The sequence below is a fragment of the Loxodonta africana genome, chromosome 6 (genome assembly GCF_030014295.1).
Source record: "Loxodonta africana isolate mLoxAfr1 chromosome 6, mLoxAfr1.hap2, whole genome shotgun sequence".
Taxonomy (NCBI): Eukaryota; Metazoa; Chordata; class Mammalia; order Proboscidea; family Elephantidae; genus Loxodonta; species Loxodonta africana.
The window spans coordinates 85,043,538-85,063,541 of NC_087347.1; the positions used below are offsets into that span (position 1 = coordinate 85,043,538).

Here is a 20,004-nt window from a genome sequence, read left to right on the forward strand (position 1 = left end):
CTGTGAACCAAAGGGTCGGCAGTTCAAATCCGCCAGGCACTCCTTGGAAACTCTATGGGGCACTTCTACTTTGTCCTATAGGGTCGCTATGAGTCAGAATCGACTCGATGGCACTGGGTTTGGTTTTTTTTTGTTTGTTTGTTTATGTGTACAAAAATTTTAATATCGTACCCGTAAATTCAAGTTTGAAGTTAGTTGACTAACGACGGTACACTCTGACAAGGTGGCTTAACTGATTAAATTATTGTGATTATATTTAGGAAAAAAATGTCTTTCTAATACTAAGCTCAATATGATCTATTGTCTTTCAGACCCAGGAGCACATAGAAGAAAGCAGAACTGGATGGGCTGGTGGAGTATGGTTTTGCTATCTTTTCCTTATATTTTAATGAAACTTGACAGTTCTCAGCTATCAAAGGACTATTTGAAATGTATCCAAACTGGCACTACTTTTTTCATAGAAAAAATATCAAGGTAAAAAACACAAAGGTAGTGATTCCTTAAGTGACTTTGTGCCAGATAATTTGAATGTCTATATTTGGAGTGGCTATTGAGAACAAATCATATTCCTCATGTCTTAATCTTAATGTTTTTCAACTGACTCCCTGACGCCCACACGAAGTATTACTTCTTAAATACAATGAAGACCATTTTTCTAAAAGGAACACTATCACTAATCTGCCTAAAACCATCTTCATAATTTTTAGCCATTTGGAATCCAGGGGGAAAAGAAAAATAGATCGAGTATCCTTGTAATTTAAAGTCAGCCTACTCATAAAATTTTGCACAAACTAAACTGAATTTCATATATATATATATTTTTTATTCCAGTTTTTAGGTAAATGGGTATCAAATTGAAAAATGTATATTTTTTATGGTTTTTGATCACTTACATATGGAGTTTTGGGACAAGTTTACTCGGTAATTCCTGAAGATTTTTAGTGGAAAAAACCCATGCTTTAGGAGAATGTTGATTGTATCATATATTCTATATGAAGAATACAAAATAAGACAAAGAATAAGTGAATGTTGTGTGGATGTTGCAATTTTTCAAAAACATATGATTGAATCCAACTCACATTTAAGGAAAAAAAAAAAAGCTACTTCTCTGAGATTTAGACACATTATGCAAAGAAGAAGGAGACACATTAACCCATGGCTACCAAGATAATAAAGATTTCTGAAGTCAACTCTAAAACAGTGCATTTTGTAGAAATTCAAACTTAAAGTGGCTAAGGAGAAAGTAAATAGTAAAGTAGTATAAATCTTCCGATATTAAAAACTCTTCATTGCATACTTTTATGGATCTAGAGTTTTCAGCCTAAATGCTATTATATTTGCACTCGGTCTTCAATTAAGGAAGAAGACTTTACTTTTATTCAATGACTAGACAGTTATAAATTGACTCAATGGCAACTTGTTAGAGATAGTTATAATCTGATTATTTTAATAATTATATACAGTAAGTGTAAAATACATTCTCAAGTAATGAGATAACAAGCATAGATGCATAATTCAGGAAAAAAATAGGAAAGTCCTATTTGAATTCACTGTACTAAGTAAAAGAAAAATTAGCAGTATGCAGTGAACTAACGGGACTCTCTAAATTTTCTGGATTCTTTATCAATCAGAAAGTCACCTTCCAGAAAGGTATTTTCCAGGATCGGTTTTTGAAAACTTAAAAGGAAAGGGAAAAGTTAACCTCCTAATTCACTCCCATTACAAACATTTTCCAGTAAAAAAAGGAAGGGAAGGAAAAATGCTCAAAAACTTACTTTAGTTGTGTTCGCCATGATAATAATATAACTAGAGTTATTATAAAGTAATACAAATGGTATAATATTACAAATATATCAGCAATGATACAAATAATCCTTTCAAAGATATTACCTTGGGGATCCATATGCATTTATTCTGAAAATGCTGCCAATGTTCAAGACACTTGGCAATATTTTAGAACGCATCTTTGAAATTCTCCTATTTACAAGCATTTTGAGGTCAACAATTGTAGCTTATCAAATTTTTCAAATCTGAATAGTACCAACCTCACATCCTCGCCGAATACTAGCTGGATGAATGAATAAATGGATAAATAAATTAATTGCCTTCTAAGGCAGCAGAACAGTCTCTCAAATACCCTCAGTGGAGGCACATATCTATCTTTTGAGAGAAGATGAAGTCCCTGCAGGAAATCGGAAGCCTAGTGAATAAATGAGATATTTATCTGGGATATGTGATTTTGTGCTAGATCATTTCAATGTTTATAGTTTTAGAATTCTATTGAAAACAAATTATTCTTATCCACTGATCCCAGTCTCTTAAGGTTTATCCAATAGTCAGTAAACCTTCTAAATTCCAGAGTAGGAATTGTCAAAACACCTGAGCAATGATTGCTCTCCGCAGTAAGTTCATATCCCCCAAGGTGACTGCTTTGAAGGGGCCATTCATTAGATTTTATAAGTCCTGGCATGTCTTTTGAGAAAAATTAAGTTGCTACTTTATACAGTCATGACTCATATGTCATAATATCGTGTGTAGCTTCCTTTGACCTGTAATCAAACCAGTGACTATGAAATTAACCAGAAGCAACCTAGAAACATGTACACATTTTGGATGTCTGTCCAAGTATAAGATTTTTAAATAAAGTGTACGAGTTAGGCATATTAGTATAAACTTAAAAAACAATTTTAGAGAAGTAGTTCCTTTAGAATTTATCAAATAGGTTTAAACTGAAAAAGATCTTCAGAAATCACGCATGAGTTAGATAAGTGAGATTAAATGATTTGCTAAGAGTAACTGACCTGTTAGCGGCAGGCATAGAACTAGCAAACAGGTTTCCTGAGAACTTCACCTTTCCCTTTCCTGCTCAGCACTGAGATGCTCAGTGTCTTAATTTGGGGAGATAACCAAACTTATTCTTTGGTATTTGATCAGAAGAATAATACAATTTCACTTTAAATAAATGGCCTTTTTGCAGACTGAGAACGGTTGGACAACTTGAAGACTGTGATCAATGTCATTGAATTGTACATGTAGAAACGGTTGAAATGGTGTATGTTTTGCTGTGTATATTCTTGACAGCAACAACAAAATACATTTTTAAAAAAATAAATAAAAATTGCTGTGTTGTCCTTTTTTTTTTTTTTTCTGTAGAGAGCAGCTTAAAAGGAGAGTTTAGTCAAAGAACCTAGTATTTAATCTCCTAAATTTAGAGAACAAGCACTAAAAACATAAAGCTTAGACAGCAAAACTACACTTGATTTTAAAATAATTAAGCAAAACAATACACCTCCTTTAGGCTATTGGCAAAAAATACCTCAATTCAGAAAAATGAAGGTTCTACTTAATGTTTGAAAATCTGTACTTTTGACCGGGTATGGACTCAGGTTAGGCATCAGCCTTAAATACGTAGGGTCTCAGGTCACTTATCGACAATGGCAAGATATTATATGTTGGTAAATAATCTTATCTAGCAGGTAAAATATTTCAAGTAGGCTTTTGCACTTCACATATAGATGAGCAATTTATCAGAAATTCTAAGCGTGATAAAGCAAACTTTGAAGAGTCCTTCTAAAAACTGAGGACAATCTAGTCGTGTGTTTATTTAGAGTACCAGTGTGCTCACTTTGAATGCATTATGGGCCTGGCTTTGGCAAAGTGAATGCGGAAATATTTCACACTCTCTTTACCTCAGCCAAGCTACCTGCTCATCTAAATTTGCTGTCTCAGATGTGTGCAATGAAAGGGGAGAAGAAGATAACAGTCTTTGCTTAGCAGAAATATTCTTTTTGTTTGCCTGATTCTGACATCTTAAAACATAATACTGTACCCTGTCATTTTTTTTTCAATGAAAATGAAATTTTAAGTTTTAATCTAGGAAAAAGAAAACCTTAAAATCCCTTAAAAATAACTGCAAGTGTAAGGAATTTTTTTGTTTGTTTGTTTTATTAACTGTGGTACCTTAAAATATTTTGTGCCCAAGGCACTATATGTTAGTGATTAGGACAATTTAGATGGTAGTAGTTTTTTTGTTTGTTTTTAGAATTAGCTTTTATCTTTCACACTGTGGGGTGAGAGGGAGGTATTGTAAAGTGGTCACTAGTATTTTATCATTTAGCTAAGAGGGCAACACCTCATTCTGAAATGAAAGAATGACATTGTCAAAGACCTATAGTGATAAAATTCCGTACACAAAATTGCAAATCAGAGTTACCTATTCCTGGCCCCCTTGGCTCTCAATTTTGCCCCGGTTTTACTTAGAGGCATTAGTCCCAATACACAGAGTCTTACCAAGGCTGGTCTTATTATTAATGAAACTAATGAGGGATTCATATTCTGACTCGATGGCAATGGGTTTCAATGAATAATGAAGGATTCATGTGAGGAGGTGGAAGTTTCTTGTTATTTTATTTTTCATTTTGTTGAAGATTTGCTTGCTGAAAGTGAAGAGAACTTGAAGCACTTACTAATGAAGATCAAAGACCACAGCCTTCAGTATGGATTACACCTCAACATAAAGAAAACAAAAATCCTCACAACTGGACCAATGAGCAACATCATGATAAACGGAGAAAAAATTGAAGTTGTCAAGGATTTCATTTTACTTGGATCCACAATCAACAGCCATGGAAGCAGCAGTCAAGAAATCAAAAGACACGTTGCATTGAGCAAATCTGCTGCAAGGACCTCTTCAAAGTGTTGAAGAGCAAAGATGTTGCCATGAAGACTAAGGTGCACCTGACTCAACCCATGGTATTTTCAATCGCATCATATGCATGTGAAAGCTGGACAATGAATAAGGAAGACCGAAGAAGAGTTGACGCCTTTGAATTGTGGTGTTGGCGAAGAATATTGAATATACCATGGATTGCCAAAAGAACAAACAAATCTGTCTCAGAAGTACAACCAGAATGCTCCTTAGAAGCAAGGATGGTGAGACTGTGTCTTACATATTTTGGACACGTTGTCAGGAGGGATCAGTCCCTGGAGAAGAACATCAGGCTTGGCAGAGTACAAGGTCAGTAGAAAAGAGGAAGACCCTCAACGAGGTGGATTGACACAGTGGCTGAAACAACGAGCTCAAGCATAACCACGATTGTAAGGATGGCGCAGGACCAGGCAGTGTTTCATTCTGTTGTGCATAGGGTCACTATGTGTCAGAACCGACTCCATGGCACCTAACAACAACAACAACATGCCAATGTGATAAGACTTAGGATGCTGTATTATTTCCTAGGACTGTCATAACAAATTACCACAAACTGGGTGGCCTCAAACAACAGAAATTTATTCTGCCACGGATCTGGAAGCCAGAAGTCCAAAATCAAGATGTTGGCAGGGCCATTCTCCCTCTTAAGGCTCTAAAGGAGACTCTTCCCTTACCTCTTTCAGTTTCTGGTGGCTCCCAGCATTCCTTAGTGTTCCTGACTTGTAGCTGCATCACTCCAATCTCTGTTTTCATGTTCACATGGCCTTCTTCCTTGTATCTCTGTGTGTCCTGCTGTGTCCTTTCCTCTTCTTATGAGGACACCAGTCATTGGGTTTAGGTCCAACTAATCTGGTAGGATCTCATCTCAATCCTTACCTTGATTACATCTACAGAGACGCTATTTCCAAATAAGTTTACATTCTGAGGTTCCAGGTGGACATGAATTTTTAGAGGCTAATAATATTCAGTCCACTACAGATACCATATTAGATAAGTTGCATTTTAATATCATGCAATCATAATCAATTTAAGGGAAATCATCATCAATTTGTTCAAAAAGGCACCAAGTGTCAGATTATATTCAGGGCCAATGGGAAAGAGGCCTACAATGACCTCCTCTGCCCTGCTCCTGCTCAAAGACAGGTCCAGACTGGATCTCAGCTGGCAAAGCTGAAAGACACTGGTAGTTTTTTGGCTATTGTTGCTTGGCACAGCTCTGAAGTTGCTGAAGGTCTTGGTTCACTGTCACGTGGAGGGACGCCCAAGAGAAGAGAGCTGATTTGGGATTATCTACTCTGCACGAGCTGTCTCATGCTGCTCTCTCACAACTTTGCTACCTTCTCTGTTATAGGTCACCAGGTGACCAGGAAAGAAAGAAACCAGCAACATAAAACTAGTCGATTTATTATTTAATGGGAGAAACATATGAAACTAGTGGCTCAAATTTGGTATGAGGACTTCTGCAGGGTTTCAGTTATTCATACCATTCAGGATGTTGAAATGGGGCTTACTCTGTTCCAGTGAATGCTGGAGCTGAGTGTCTGAGGCTTCTTGGGTCATTAGGTGGTTGCCATTGGATGCTCGGTGGACACCCCAGGAGATGTCAAAGAAGGGCAATGAAGTCTTTTCCTACTCAGGATTAAGCCCTGCTTTTAAAATATTTTTCTCTCAACATTCAGAACCCCCTACTCCCATTAAAAACTTTGGTTCTAGTCGATTATCTTTAAAATGTCTTCATTGTATCATTGGTATAAGGGACTTGGCATCAGGTAAATCAAGAATTAAAGAAGCTATAAACCTTATTGACAGTCACACTCTGGTCAAATATAAAATTTTGAAGTTGGCTTGGTTAAATATCAACATTCATTTGTGATTCTTTTAACTCTTGTTTAAAAACCCATAATCTCAAAGCATAGAAATTCAATCAAATCGAGCATTATAAATCCAGAGATAAGCAGGTAGCCATTGAGCAGTGGTTGGAATGCACAAATGCCTAGTAGAGTAACTAGAAAAGCTCTCTATCTGGAAAAATGGAATTTCAGATGTAAGTAGTAGAAAGTGTGGGAGGCAAGGCATTCTGATTCCTATAAACAAAATGCTAGATTAGTTTTTAAATATAACTAACTGTAATTCAGAGCCCTGGTGGTGTAGTGGTTAAGAGCTCGGCTGCTAACCAAAAGGTCAGCAGCACAAATCCATCAGCTGCTCCTTGGAAACTCTATAGGCAGTTCTACTCTGTCCCGTAGGGTCGTTATGAGTCAGAACCGACTCGACGGCACCTAACAACAACAACTGTAATTCCAGTTCAGTTTGTCTTTTGAACATAACCTCTGTTAATTTCTTCCAGTTCTTTGTTTCAACACCAGTTTTCAGCTATGATGCCATTTCATACTACAAAATATTTAGTGACAAGGATGGCTACAAACATATTCACTATATCAAAGACACTGTGGTATGTTCCTTCCAAGATTTATCTCCTCAAAGATCATTCATTTGAAGTTGCTCAAATAACGCTGAGCTTCACACAACATAATGTTTGTCTTTTTATAGGAAAATGCTATTCAAATTACAAGTGGCAAGTGGGAGGCCATATATATATTCAGAGTAACACAGGATTCACTGTAAGTATTGCACGCTACACCATTCAGGTTTTAATTGGCACTGGTGGATGTGTAAATGATATTGCACCACCTCTTGTTTAAGAATATTTTTATTTGTTACTTACTCTATAGTTCAGTGTGATTTCATTAAGATGGTACATTCTTTAATGACTAGTCAACAAGATTTCCTTTTGGGAAGAATATTTAGTAGGTGGCCATTTTTCTTCTTATATACAAAGGATAAACTCTTTAAAATAATAACTAGTTCTAAAGGCAAACTTTATTTTTCAGCTCTTTTATAGTTATTCACTATTACATAAGTATAAAATTATTTTCTACAGCTATCATATATTGAGCAATTACTGTGCACCAGATACTGTGAAGTAGAAATGATTATCCCAGTTTTACAGATGACAAAACTGATACTCAGAAATTTTAATTAACTTAGCCAAGGCCACACAGTTAGTGGTAGAACTAGGATTCAAATGCAGAACACATTAAATCTAAGACTGTTACTGTTAACCTCAATATCAGGCTTCTTTCTTCCTGTTCTGGCCTCTTTTATTTTACTCCATTGTACACAAATAAATCATCTTAAAATGATCACTTATGATTAAACTTCTCTAATTAAGAATGTACAGTTCCTTCCTGTCTTAGTCATCTAGTGCTGCTATAACAGAAATACCACAAGTGGATAGCTTTAACAAAGAGAAGTTTATTTTCTCAAGGTAAAGTAGGCTAAAAGTCCAAACTCAGGGTGTCAGCTCTAGGTGAAGTCTTTCTCTCTCTGTCCACCTTTTCATCAATCTTCCCCCAGTCTAGGAGCTTCTCTGTGCAGGGACCCTGGGTCCAAAGGATGTGCTCTGCTCCAGGCACTGCTTTCTTGGTGGTAGGAGGTCCCCCACTCTCTGCTCACTTCCCTTTCCTTTTTATCTCTTCAGCCATAAAAGGTGATGCAGGCCACACCCCAGGGAAACCCCCTTTACATTGGATCAGGGATGTGACCTGGATAAGGGTGGTGTTACAATCCCACCTAACCCTCTTTAACATAAAATTACAATCACAAAATGGAAGATAAGCACAGAATACTAGGAATCATGGCCTAACCAAGTTGATACACACATTTGGGGGGACATAATTTAATCCATGACACTTCACCTCATCTCTAATAAAGTCGAAATTCAGGGATATGCTTATAGTATTCATGATCTGCCTGCCATTGACTGGAATTCCAGAATGAAATCTGAGATGATTAGTTCAGGCTAATTGGAGGAAAGCCTGTCAGAAACCTAGTGTCCATCTATGGAATTCCTTGAATGGTGAACAAAGCAATTTGGAGATTATGTTGAGCAGCCATTGAAATCACTTGAGTAGGAGGAATGGAAAGATGAAAATACAGGACAGTAATTTCAGGCATGTTATGTTTAGAAGGTAGAAGAAGACTGCAGGCAGGTAGACTCAGCAATGGTCATAATCTAGGCTTGAGGTGACAAAGGCCTGCACTAGAATAATGGCAATGAAATGTAGACTCTTTGAGGACAAGGCTATGCCTTATTTTTCACATCCTTAGCACTTAGCACAGTGCCTGACACAGAGCAGAAGCTAAAAACACAGTCACTGAATGGATGAGAGAAAGCCAGATACAGAATGGGGGCTCAACAAGACTGGTGAGTTACTGGGCCTGAGGGAAAAGGGAAGAAAAGAGAGAAAGTGGACTTTATTGCAAATTGTAAAGGTGAAGAGAATTGGGAACCTTTGACGGATTGCAAGAAAACTGCAGGGAGCTGTTTGGGAAAGAGACTGAGTAGTTTTAGTCACAGAAGTTTGAGTTGATGTGGGAAACGCAAGTGAAAGTGATGATCGGAGTCATGTGAAATAGTAGTAGGAGGATAAGAGTTCAGAAGATGAATTTAATACTCGGAATGAGTTGTATTCTGTTACCTTTTCATTTTACTTGGGGATAACAAGGTTTTATGACAGTGAGGAAGTAGTACGTGGACTTTGCCCAAGAGTCCAGAGAATTAAAAATTGGTAACCAAATCTTCATTATTCTCAATCTTTCACACCCTACTATGCTATCTCTGGGAGGGGAGAAAAACAAAAACCAGTTACTTTGTGATACTCAGATGAATTGATAGAAGAGTGGAAATAATATCACTACATTGGGTTTCTCTGAAATATAATACAAAATCACTTACGAGTTAAAATAAAACATTCAAAGGGTGTTGTATACCACATCAGTATAAAACTATACACCCAAAAACTGTTGGCCAGTTCAAAATGTTTGTTTTCAAAAGAAAAAAAAATGTTGATATTATCAATTCTGTTATTTAATCACCAATGCTCATTTAATAATTTCTCAATATATTTTCAGGTTTTATTCCAGCAATGAATTTGAAGGCTATCCTGGAAGAAGAAATATCTACAGGTAATTCATGTCGATTCATTCTCTTATTTTTACATGTTGATATTTGAATAAAAAATATCAGAGTTCTCAGGGGATGTAGAATATTTTTTAAGGCCTGAAATATAATAAAAGATCATTTATGAGTTAAGAGAAAACATTCAGAGGATGTTGTATACTACATCAGTATAAAAATATACAACCAAAAAATGTTGGTTAGGTCAAAATGTTTGTTTTCAAAAGGAAAAACCAAGAAGTTCTAATGCTGATATAAACATGGTACTAAATAACAAACTTAGAGGTAGTTGAGGACTTACATTCATTTAGCATGTGTTTATTAAGTATCTACTGTGGTAGGTCTCTGGAGCCCTGGTAGCACAGTGGTTAAGAATTATAGCTGCTAACCAAAAGGTCAGCAGCTCAAATCCACCAGCTCCTTGGAAACCCTATGGAATATATGTACTCTGTACCTTAGGATCCCTTTGAGTCAGAATTGACTAGACAGCAGTGAGTTTGTTTTTTTAGGTCTCCAGGCCTTTCTTCCAAGGTGACTTTGGGTAGGCTCAAACCTCAGATCTTTCAGTTAGCAGTCAAGCATATTAACTGTTTGCACCACCCAGGGACTCCTAACACTTCTTAAACACTTCTTAGTCTCCTTCAAATGGGATTCTCATTCTCCAGGTTTGGGGTGAGGCCCAGGAATATATATATTAAAACTAAGAATCCAGTTCAAAAACTCTACTGGGGAAAGTGTTGGACCAGTGAGGTAGGGCAGATTGGTTTATGTAGGAATGTGCAGAGGAAGCATCCCCAGACCGAGTTTCTGTGAACCCAAACTTCCCACCAGGAGGAATAGAGGGCAAAGGATGTACAGAACCGTGGTTTCTTATTTCACAATTACTCTACTTATTACTAATTTCCCTTTCCAGACATATAATAAGAAAAGGGGCCTCTTTCTTGATGATCTGCCAGGTTTTCCTTTGTATATTTTACCATGGTAGAGAAAAGAGAGATGAGAAGACAGAGAGCTGTGAATTCCCTAAAACCCCATAAAGTGTAGGAGATTAATGGTTATGGGAAGTGACTCACTTCCATTTGAGGTGTTAGCTATTTCTCCCACTCCAGGAAAACTACAGACACTTCTCCCTTGAGGTTTGTGCCTATTCAGGCAGAGACAGATAAAAAATCAGGCTGCATCAAAATACTGTGATTACCCTTATTTTAAATAACATTGGCAACAGAAATATTGAGTGAGTTTGATGTCAATATGTAAATTAGTTATTTTACATGGAGTAGCGTTGTTGTGTTGTTAGGTGCTGCTGAGTCAGTTCTGAGTCCTAGTGACCCTATGTACAACAGAACAAAACGCTGCCTGGTCCTGTACCATTCTCACAACTGTTGCTGTGTTTGAACCCATTGTTGCAGCCACTACATGGAGTAACACATTTTGATAAGTACAGTCTCAAAATTTCAGCTTAGTCCAAACACCCTGAGGGACCGAATTAGTGGGGCTGAGGGCTGAGGACCATGGTCTCAGGGGACATCTAGGCCAATCGGCATAACATAGTTCATAAAGAAAACTATCTGCATCCTACTTTGGTGAGTAGCATCTGGGGTCTTAAAAGCTTGCAAACGGCCACCTAAGATAAATCTATTTGGAGCAAAGGAGAATGAAGAAAACCAAAGACAAAAGGAAAATACTAGTCCAAAGGACTAATGGACTTCATGAACCACAGCCTGCACCAGTCTGAGCCCAGAAGAACTAGATGATGCCCGGCTACCACCACTGATTGCTCTGACAGGGATCACAATAGAGGGTCCCGGACAGAGTGGGAGAAAAATATAGAACAAAATTTAAATTAAAAAAAAAAAAACAGACTTACTGGTCTGATAGAGACTAGAGGAACCCCTGGGACTGTGGCCCCCCAGATACCCTGCTGACTCAGAACTGAAGCTACTCCTTAAGTCTACTTTCAGCCAAACATTAGAGAAAAAAAAACATTAGAGAGGCCTATAAAATAAACAAAAACACATGTGAGGAACACGCTTCTTAGTTCAATCAAGTACACAAGACCAAATGAGCAACACCTGCCCAAAAGCAAAGACGAGAAGGCAGGCAGGAAGAACAGGAAAACTGGATGAATGGACACAGAGAACTCAGGGTGGAGAGGGCAAGGGGGGAGTGCTCACATATTGTGGGAATTGCAACCAATGTCACAAAACAATTAGTGTATAAATATTTGGATAAGAAACTAATTTGCGCTGTAAACTTTCGCCTAAAACACATAAACACACAAAAAATTTCAGCTCAGTTTTATTTTCATTTCCCCCTAGAATTAGTATTGGAAGCTATCCTCCAAGCAAGAAGTGCATTACGTGCCATCTAAGGAAAGAAAGGTGTCAGTATTACACAGCAAGTTTCAGTGACTATGCCAAGTACTATGCACTCGTCTGCTATGGTAGGTAACGGACCTAACACAAGCACTGCCATTCCCACTGCCACTGTCATTGTCCTTATCACCTCCATCTGACTCTTAGCCACTGGTTATTGAGCACTTAATATTTGCAAGGGTCTTTATCTGCATTTGGAGTTCCTGGGTGGTACAAATAGTTAACGTGCTCTGCTGCTAGCTGCAAGGTTGGAGGTTTGAGTCCACCCAGAGATGCCTCAGAAGAAAGGCCTGGAGAGCTAATTCTGAAAAATTAGCCACTGAAAACCCTATGGAACCCAGTTCTACTGTGACACACATGAGATCACCTTGAGTCGGAGTCAACTCAATGGCAATGGATACTGGTTATCCACATTATCTCATCTACGTATTACAGAAAAAAAAAATGAAAGGAAGATTAAAAACCAGTTGCTATCAAGTTGACTCACATCATGTGTGTCAGAGTAGAACTGTGCTCCACAGGGTTTTCAATGGGTGATTTTTCAGAAGTAGATCTCCAGGCCTTTCTTCAGAGGTGCCTCTGGGTGGACTCAAACCACCAACCTTGCATTTAGCAGCTGAGTGCATTAACTATTTGCACCACCCAGGGACTTGAAAGGAAGGTAGGAAGGTATTATTATCCCCATTATTCACTTGAGGAAATAAGAGTCAGGAACTTGCCAAAGGTTCACACTGCTGGGAAGCAGCAAAGCTAGGACATCAGCACAGGTGTTGACTAATCCTCTGCCCCCTACCACCACGTTCCACAGTTGCATGTCTGCATGATATTGCATGCAGACACTAACATGTTCAGATGCAGCAGGATTCAAACAATTATAAAAAGAAGCTGTCTCTGATAAAATGGTTGCTGGACTTCAGCCCCAATTCCCTGGAGAAATGTCAAACTCCTACAAACAGGGAAAAGAACGATGGCTTTGAAACCTGAGGTCCCTTGGAAACCAATGATTCTTTGAACTGTAGTTTCAATGGAGATGGAAATGAACCTTTATCATCCAGTAGGTCTTTTCTAAAAGTAGAGAACATAAGCAATTCATTCAAATTTTCTTAAAATCATAGGTAAAATATACAAAACATTTTCTGCTTGACTAGGCCATGTGTTCATTTCAGTGAATATTTTCTATACAAATACTTTTATTTTACAAAGAACATCGTATTTATATCTTGAACATTTGGCAAGCAATAAAACAGGTTAGGTTAGGTAATCAATGTATCTCTGCTTTCCTCCCCAGTTAATTCCTGAGTTTCCAGTGGGGATGAAGGAGGGGCCCCTACAGGGAGGGAGGAGAGCTACAAAATGCATGCTGCTCTCCTGTTTCTGGTCTCAGCTCCCAGAGGGGTGGGACTAGGGAACAAATAGGATCTCAGCCTGGTTTGAGATCCCTGCTCAGTGGCAGAGGTCCCCAAGATTCCCTTTACTCCCCAGAACGAAGGCCAATCTGAATGAATGCTACTTCTCTCACCCAGTCGCCTGGCCCAGAACCTCAGCCACAGCTCATTTGACTGCATGGAAATTAATAAGCATTTTGACCTAAATGCACCTTTCAGGATGGCCCAAGATGTCAGTTCGATACAACACTTTCACAAAATGTTTGGTCAGAGGCATCTTTGAAATATTAAGAGATTATTGTTCATGATCATATGTGCTGATTGTGGTTATGACATTTAAAGGTATACATTAAATTATGTGCAATATTGTTCAACCCGAGCTATGTATTAATTCAGCATGTATTGAAAGCTTATATGCCAGGTATATAGTATCACTGAACTACCCACACTGAGTCATCTGTTCATCTTTCTCTCCTGGAAGACAAGGGCTGATTTCTTTAAACTTTATATTCATAAGACCAAGAAGAATGGCTAATATGTAATAGACAGTCAATGTTTTCCAAATGAGTGTAGATGCTAGGCAATATCAAAGCATTGCTTCCTTTCACAAAGTCTACCAAAAACTCACTTTAGATAGAAAATTTGGAAACGGGTAGTAGTAATGGTAGGACAGCATGATGCACGTAATTAATGTCACTGAATTGTACATGTTAAAAAAAAAAAACCTCATTTTATGCTGATATATTTGATGATACAGACTTCAGTGACCCTACACATTTACATTTACATGCATTCTGGATTTGTATAATGTTTTAACTTTCTCAATGCTCTACACCATATTTTATGTCACTTTGGCCTCCTGTATACCTGTTTGAGCATAAGCGCTCACTGAAGAGATAAGGACTCAACGACTAAACTCTTATCAAAAGTTGGTGGCAGAGTCCTTTCTAGAACTTGAATCGCCTGACTTTTCCACCACTCACTCTTCTCCAGCAGTATGGTAATTTCCCATTTAGCAAAAAATATACTGTGTGGGAAGCCCCACATCATCTGGTGTTTTTGAAGCTCCAGTAAAATGAGTCACTGCGCCATCATAGGAAAAACCTTGAAATCTTTCCCTTTAGGACTAAGAGTAAAGCTTCGTTATGTAACTTCAAACTCTCCCCAGGGGGATGGTGAGTAAATCCCCCATTACAGGATTAAAACAGGTAAAATCATATTGATAATACTGATGGAACAAAAGCGATACAAAGGAGGAAATCCAGACAATGTATGCCTATCCACCAGGACCACACTCTCAGGCCATTTGTGTGAAGAGGGGTCAGTCATTAGTTTGTCTCGTAGTCTGGGGAACAAAGATAGGCCAGTTGTCACTACCGGAACTGCACACCCATGAAAATTCTGCGGGGTGGATGTTGATTGACTAAAAGTCTAGAAATTTAGATTCATGTCTCATTTCCTTACATTCTGAACAAAAAATAAAAATAATGTGTGCTGGTCCATTTTAATAACTTTGAAGAAAAGTTGATCAAAATTAAAATACCCATTGCCGTTGAGTCAATTCTGACTCATAGCGTCTGCGTAGGACAGAGTAGAACTGCCCCATAGAGTTTCCAAGGAGTATCTGGTGGATTTGAACTGTTGACCTTTTGGTTAGCAGCTGTGGCACTTAACCACTACGCCACCAGGGTTTCTATATAGGATCACTATGAGTCAGAATTGACTCGATGGCAACTGAAAATTAAAATAGTCTCAATTAAATTCCATAAAATTCTGAGACTCCACAATAAAGAACTGTTGGTTTTTGAGAAAGCCTACTAAATAATACCCCCTTTTCCCACCCCAAATTTGGAACTGATTAAGCTAGACTGAGGAGTCAGGCAGATGGAAATCAAAATGTTAGCTTTATTACTGGTAAAGGCTAGTTGGAACATGCGGCTAAGGTCCTCGACTCCCTAATATTACACCCCAGAATTAGAATTACTCACGCAAACATGGGTACAAGTAGATAACCACAGAGGTCCCTTATGTGGTCTGGCACTGTCAAACTTAAAGCACTGAGGAACAGACCAATAGCATGTTCTCTGTAGGCAGAAAAATGCCAGGAGAGAGGCCAAAGAAGGAGCTACTCATACCCATGTCTTTTTCCAGAACTCACAAAAAAATCATTCCTCCTGTTTGTGTGAGGCCAGGTGTACTACTCTCACATAACTCCCTCTACCTAGAAAGAAGCATTAAAGCACTGGAAGTGTCAAGTGAACGTCTACTTCCAACTGCCATGTCTAAATGCTACCTGAACAAATTTATCTTTTAAAAGTGTATTTCCAGGTATTTATCTTTTAAAAGTGTATTTCCAGGTTCAAGTAAGTGATAGTTAGCATTTAATTATTTGTAGATCTTAAAAAAAGGGTCAGTTTTGGCACAAAGAACCTGAATTCTATATTGGAATACGTCGTAGACGCTGATGTGCCACCCAGGTCCCCCACCTTTAGGACTGAATCGCTCATTCCCCCAGCTCCTGAGAGTGCTGATGACCACTGCTCACAGCTGAGCCCCCTCTCTGGAGATTGCCCTTGTTCTAGGTGACATCCAACTACTGCTCCAGGCTAGGGTATGAAATCCTGCCCTGTTGCTCCAATTTGAGACAACTCTGTACGGCCAGCCCAGCTCCAGAGCTCCCCATGCGGTTGACTGGGGCCTCTCTTGTGATTACACTGCAGCCCACCTTCTCCCCCTCCTCCTCTTTCCTCCTCTAGCCCCACAGTTGCTCACCCCAACAGCACTGCTCAAGAAACTCCTGGTGCACAAGCCGCCATCCGGGTGTGTTCCTTGGGGAACATGACCTCCCACAGCATACGTGAACAGAAAAAGTTTTCCATATAAACTTATTTCTGCATGTGTTTTTGTTGTTAGTTGCCATCGAGTTGACTTCAACTCATGGTGACCTTGAGTATAAGAGAACAAAAAGTTGTCCGGTCCTGCACTATCTTCATGATGGTTGTATGTTTGCATCTTCCAACACGATTTTAAACAATGCTCTGTTGTCATTCATAAGGTTTTCACTGACTGATTTTTCAGAAGCAGATCACCAGGCCTTTCTTCCTAACCTGTCTTAGGTCTGGAATCCCTGCTGAAACCTGTCCACCAGGGGTGACCCTACTGGCATTTTAAATACTGGTGGCATAACTTCCAGCATCATAGCAACACACAAGCCACTACAGTACAACAAACTGACAGAGGTGTGATGGCTGCACGTATTAGTTACAGGAAATAAAAGATGTTCAGTTTTACCCACCAAAACATACTGAACATCAAACCAAGAGGCCAATTTAAAAATACATCCTGGGTACTGGTGAAGATTGTTTGATAATAAAGACACAATTAAAACTGCCCCAATACAGTAGGACATCTTCCCAGAAGGCTGTTTACCACTGCTGCATCATGGGTCCATTTGTGTAATTAGATCTTAACTATTCAGGATCACTACTGGAAAAGTGCAAAGTACCTCTTGCATCTGTTCTTTGATTGGGCTATGCAATGGCCTCACTGGGGTTGGTGTCTCCCAGTGCGGTAACTCACGGTGTCCTCCCCCATCCCCTGTGGGCAGGTGCCGCCAGTGAACCCCAACCACCCCGTGGGTGGGTGAAGCAGCCTGGCCAGCCTGAGCATCCAAGTAGGCCGGGTACCCACCTCACAGCTCTGCCCCTCCCAGCCCAGCCTCCCACAGCTCCCCCAGCTCCTCTGCAATCCCATTGGCCAAGCTAGAGGCCTTCCAGTGGCTGGCACCTGCAGCCCTGCACTGGCACCCTGGAGGGTGACCAGAGTAGGGAAGTGATGAGTTACCGTACTGGGTGACAGGTGACAACAACCCTAGTGATGCCACTGCCTTGGCAGCCCCTTCTCTGTGGATCTTGGGGTCATTTTGCTGTCACCCCCCTCTGACAGTGTCAGGGAGTGTGCTTCACACCCCCCCACACCTCCCTAGTGGCTCCACTGGGGCTCTGATCTTACATGTTATTTAAATGTAAGTAAAGGGTGATGTTTACTTCTCTTCCGGTTAAAAAAAAAAAAACACACACACACACACACACAGCTACAGAATTAAAAGATGTACTTGAGCTTGATACTAATCACAAATCAGCAGTTCTTGTTGAAAACTGTTAATTTAAAAATAAAACACGTTTTTGTTTTAATCCTGTGCATAGGTCCAGGCCTCCCCATTTCCACCCTTCATGATGGCCGCACTGATCAAGGTGGGTCTCTCTCTTTGCGTGCTGTTGTCTTCCGGAAAGAAATCCTGAGTGCCCTGTGATACTGCCCTAGAGGAAGCAAGACACTTTCCCTGCACTCACAAAGTGAACTGCCGTGGAATCCTGCCATTGCACTGATTATTATTACACTGATTTGGATGTTCTTTGGGTCAATCCTGGTCATGTGAAATTTAATAACTATTTGGGATAAGAACTTGACATAATGCAGATGATTTATATCAAAGGGATTAATCTTATCTCCTGAAATCAGCTTATAAGAAGCACAGAAGCTTAGAATTGGAAGGGAGCTTAGAACATTCAGTACAATCTCCCTCCCAAATAAGAATTCCATTTTTTGTAACATCCCAAACTGGAGAAAAATTCCAGATATAACTTCTCCAGTTCAGAGCAGAGGGTGACTGTCACACTAGCATTTTTGGTTTAACAGCTGCATCACACTGTTGCCACGTATGAAAGCCCTGAAATTTGGAAGCTTTTTCCATTTTCAACTGCTTTATCAAGACAGTCCTCCTCCATCCGGTATTTGTGATATTGGTTCAAAATAGTTCACAGCTCAGAGATGACTGTTTTTGCTCTCAACAGGGTTATCCAAATGGGTAGCTGCTCAGGTACTTTTCCTGCTGGTTCTCCGTTACCTTTTGATTTATTATTAAACAACATTATAGGACTGGAGTTGTTGGAGACCAGGGACAATGAGGAATAAGCAGATTCCTTCAGCAATCATATCCACGGTTGTCCTTGGACAGCTTTGGTGACAAGTCAGGGGACTGCTTTGGGATTAGTTTGGCTGCCAGCTCAATAGGCTCAAGTATAAGTGAAAATAAGCCATTGAGGAAAAACAGAGTCAATTCAAGAACTCTGGACAGGATTGGCATTGTAAGAATGGGACAGTGAATTTCAGCTCATTTTGAAGTTGTTTTACCTTGTGTCTAATAGTGAAATGCTTTCCAAAAATAACAGATTGTATTTCTCATTTGGCTCCTCTTAAGCTTCAGTTAAAAAAAATTGAAAACAATACTATTTTCAAATATGTAGGTTTGTATTTTAATGAAAATCACCATAGATGTATAATCATCATTTCATCATGGTTGCAAAATAAAGGTCAGCTTCCCTCTTCCCAAAGCATGTATTTCTCCTTTCTTAATATCTTTGCCATATTCATGGCAGATACCACACAGCTTACACAGCTTTATTATTTCACCCAATACTTATAAAATGGGTACAATGTTCATTTCACTATATATCATGTAGATTAATATATTTTCTAACCCACCAAATAGGATGAAAATTCCTTTAGAGCAGAGCTCCTCAAACTTGCATAATGAAATTTGACTGATATGGTTATTATAAATATCGATTCTCAGGCTCTCCCTAGAGATCCCAATTCAGTAGATCTTGGATTGGACCAGAAAATTTGTAGTTTTAATAAATGCCCCCAGATAAGTTTTGGAGATGTTGTTTTAGAGAAGATACTATGTCTCCTATTTATTTTTAGTTTTTTGCCCATTCTATTGCATTTGGTCCCAGTAATCTTCATTCAACAAATACTTTTCGAGCACCCACCACATTAGGCCAGGTGCTGTACTAGACACTAGATCATAAATTGAATGGACGCTGGGTTAGACATTGTCCCTGTCCTCAAGGAGATTATAGCTGAGTGGGGGGATGCAAACATGTAAATGGGCTGTTACAATACAGTGTAGCAAATACTAAGGGGACATACAGAGAGCCTGAAAGCACAGAGGAAGGGCACATCATCTGGGATTTGGGGTCAGGAAATGTTGCCTAGTGATAACTACATCGAACCTGAGATTCATGTGTATGAAGGAGGGAGAGAGGTGCTTGGATGTCTGGCTTGTTCAAGAGGATTGATATCCATGCTTTTCACTGGAGGGGCTCACTGTGGGGAGCAGGTATTGGGCGACAGGATGAATTTTGCTTTGAAAGTTGAATTTGAGGTACTAATGGGACATCCAAGTGGAGCTGTCCTGTGGTTCCATAGCTTTGAATCTGGATGTCAGAGGATTGGTTTGGACTGAAGATAATGATCAGGAATTCTTCAGCTTCTGGAACACATAGCTACTAAAGCCATGGACATGGATGAGATCAACAGAATGGAAAAAATGAGGGTAGCCAGGGGTAGTAGACAGTGAGCCTATTATAAAACCATATAGAACATCAACACAAGAAATGGAAAGAGAAAATGAGCCTTTGGAGGAGACTGGGAGAGAAGAAAAGAGGAGGA

At 39.2% G+C, this 20,004-nt stretch overlaps 1 protein-coding gene across 1 annotated transcript in view; it reads left to right on the forward strand.

Annotated features, from left to right (window-relative positions):
* The window catches only part of FAP (fibroblast activation protein alpha), a 91,859-nt gene that overhangs the window by 47,797 nt on the left and 24,058 nt on the right, over nucleotides 1-20,004 (forward strand). Inside the window, exons 12-17 of the mRNA XM_003405998.4 lie at nucleotides 312-356; nucleotides 7,056-7,160; nucleotides 7,259-7,329; nucleotides 9,683-9,736; nucleotides 12,047-12,171; nucleotides 17,694-17,741. Of these exons, the coding sequence (XP_003406046.2) occupies nucleotides 312-356; nucleotides 7,056-7,160; nucleotides 7,259-7,329; nucleotides 9,683-9,736; nucleotides 12,047-12,171; nucleotides 17,694-17,741 (448 nt within the window). The remainder of the gene's footprint in view (nucleotides 1-311; nucleotides 357-7,055; nucleotides 7,161-7,258; nucleotides 7,330-9,682; nucleotides 9,737-12,046; nucleotides 12,172-17,693; nucleotides 17,742-20,004) is intronic.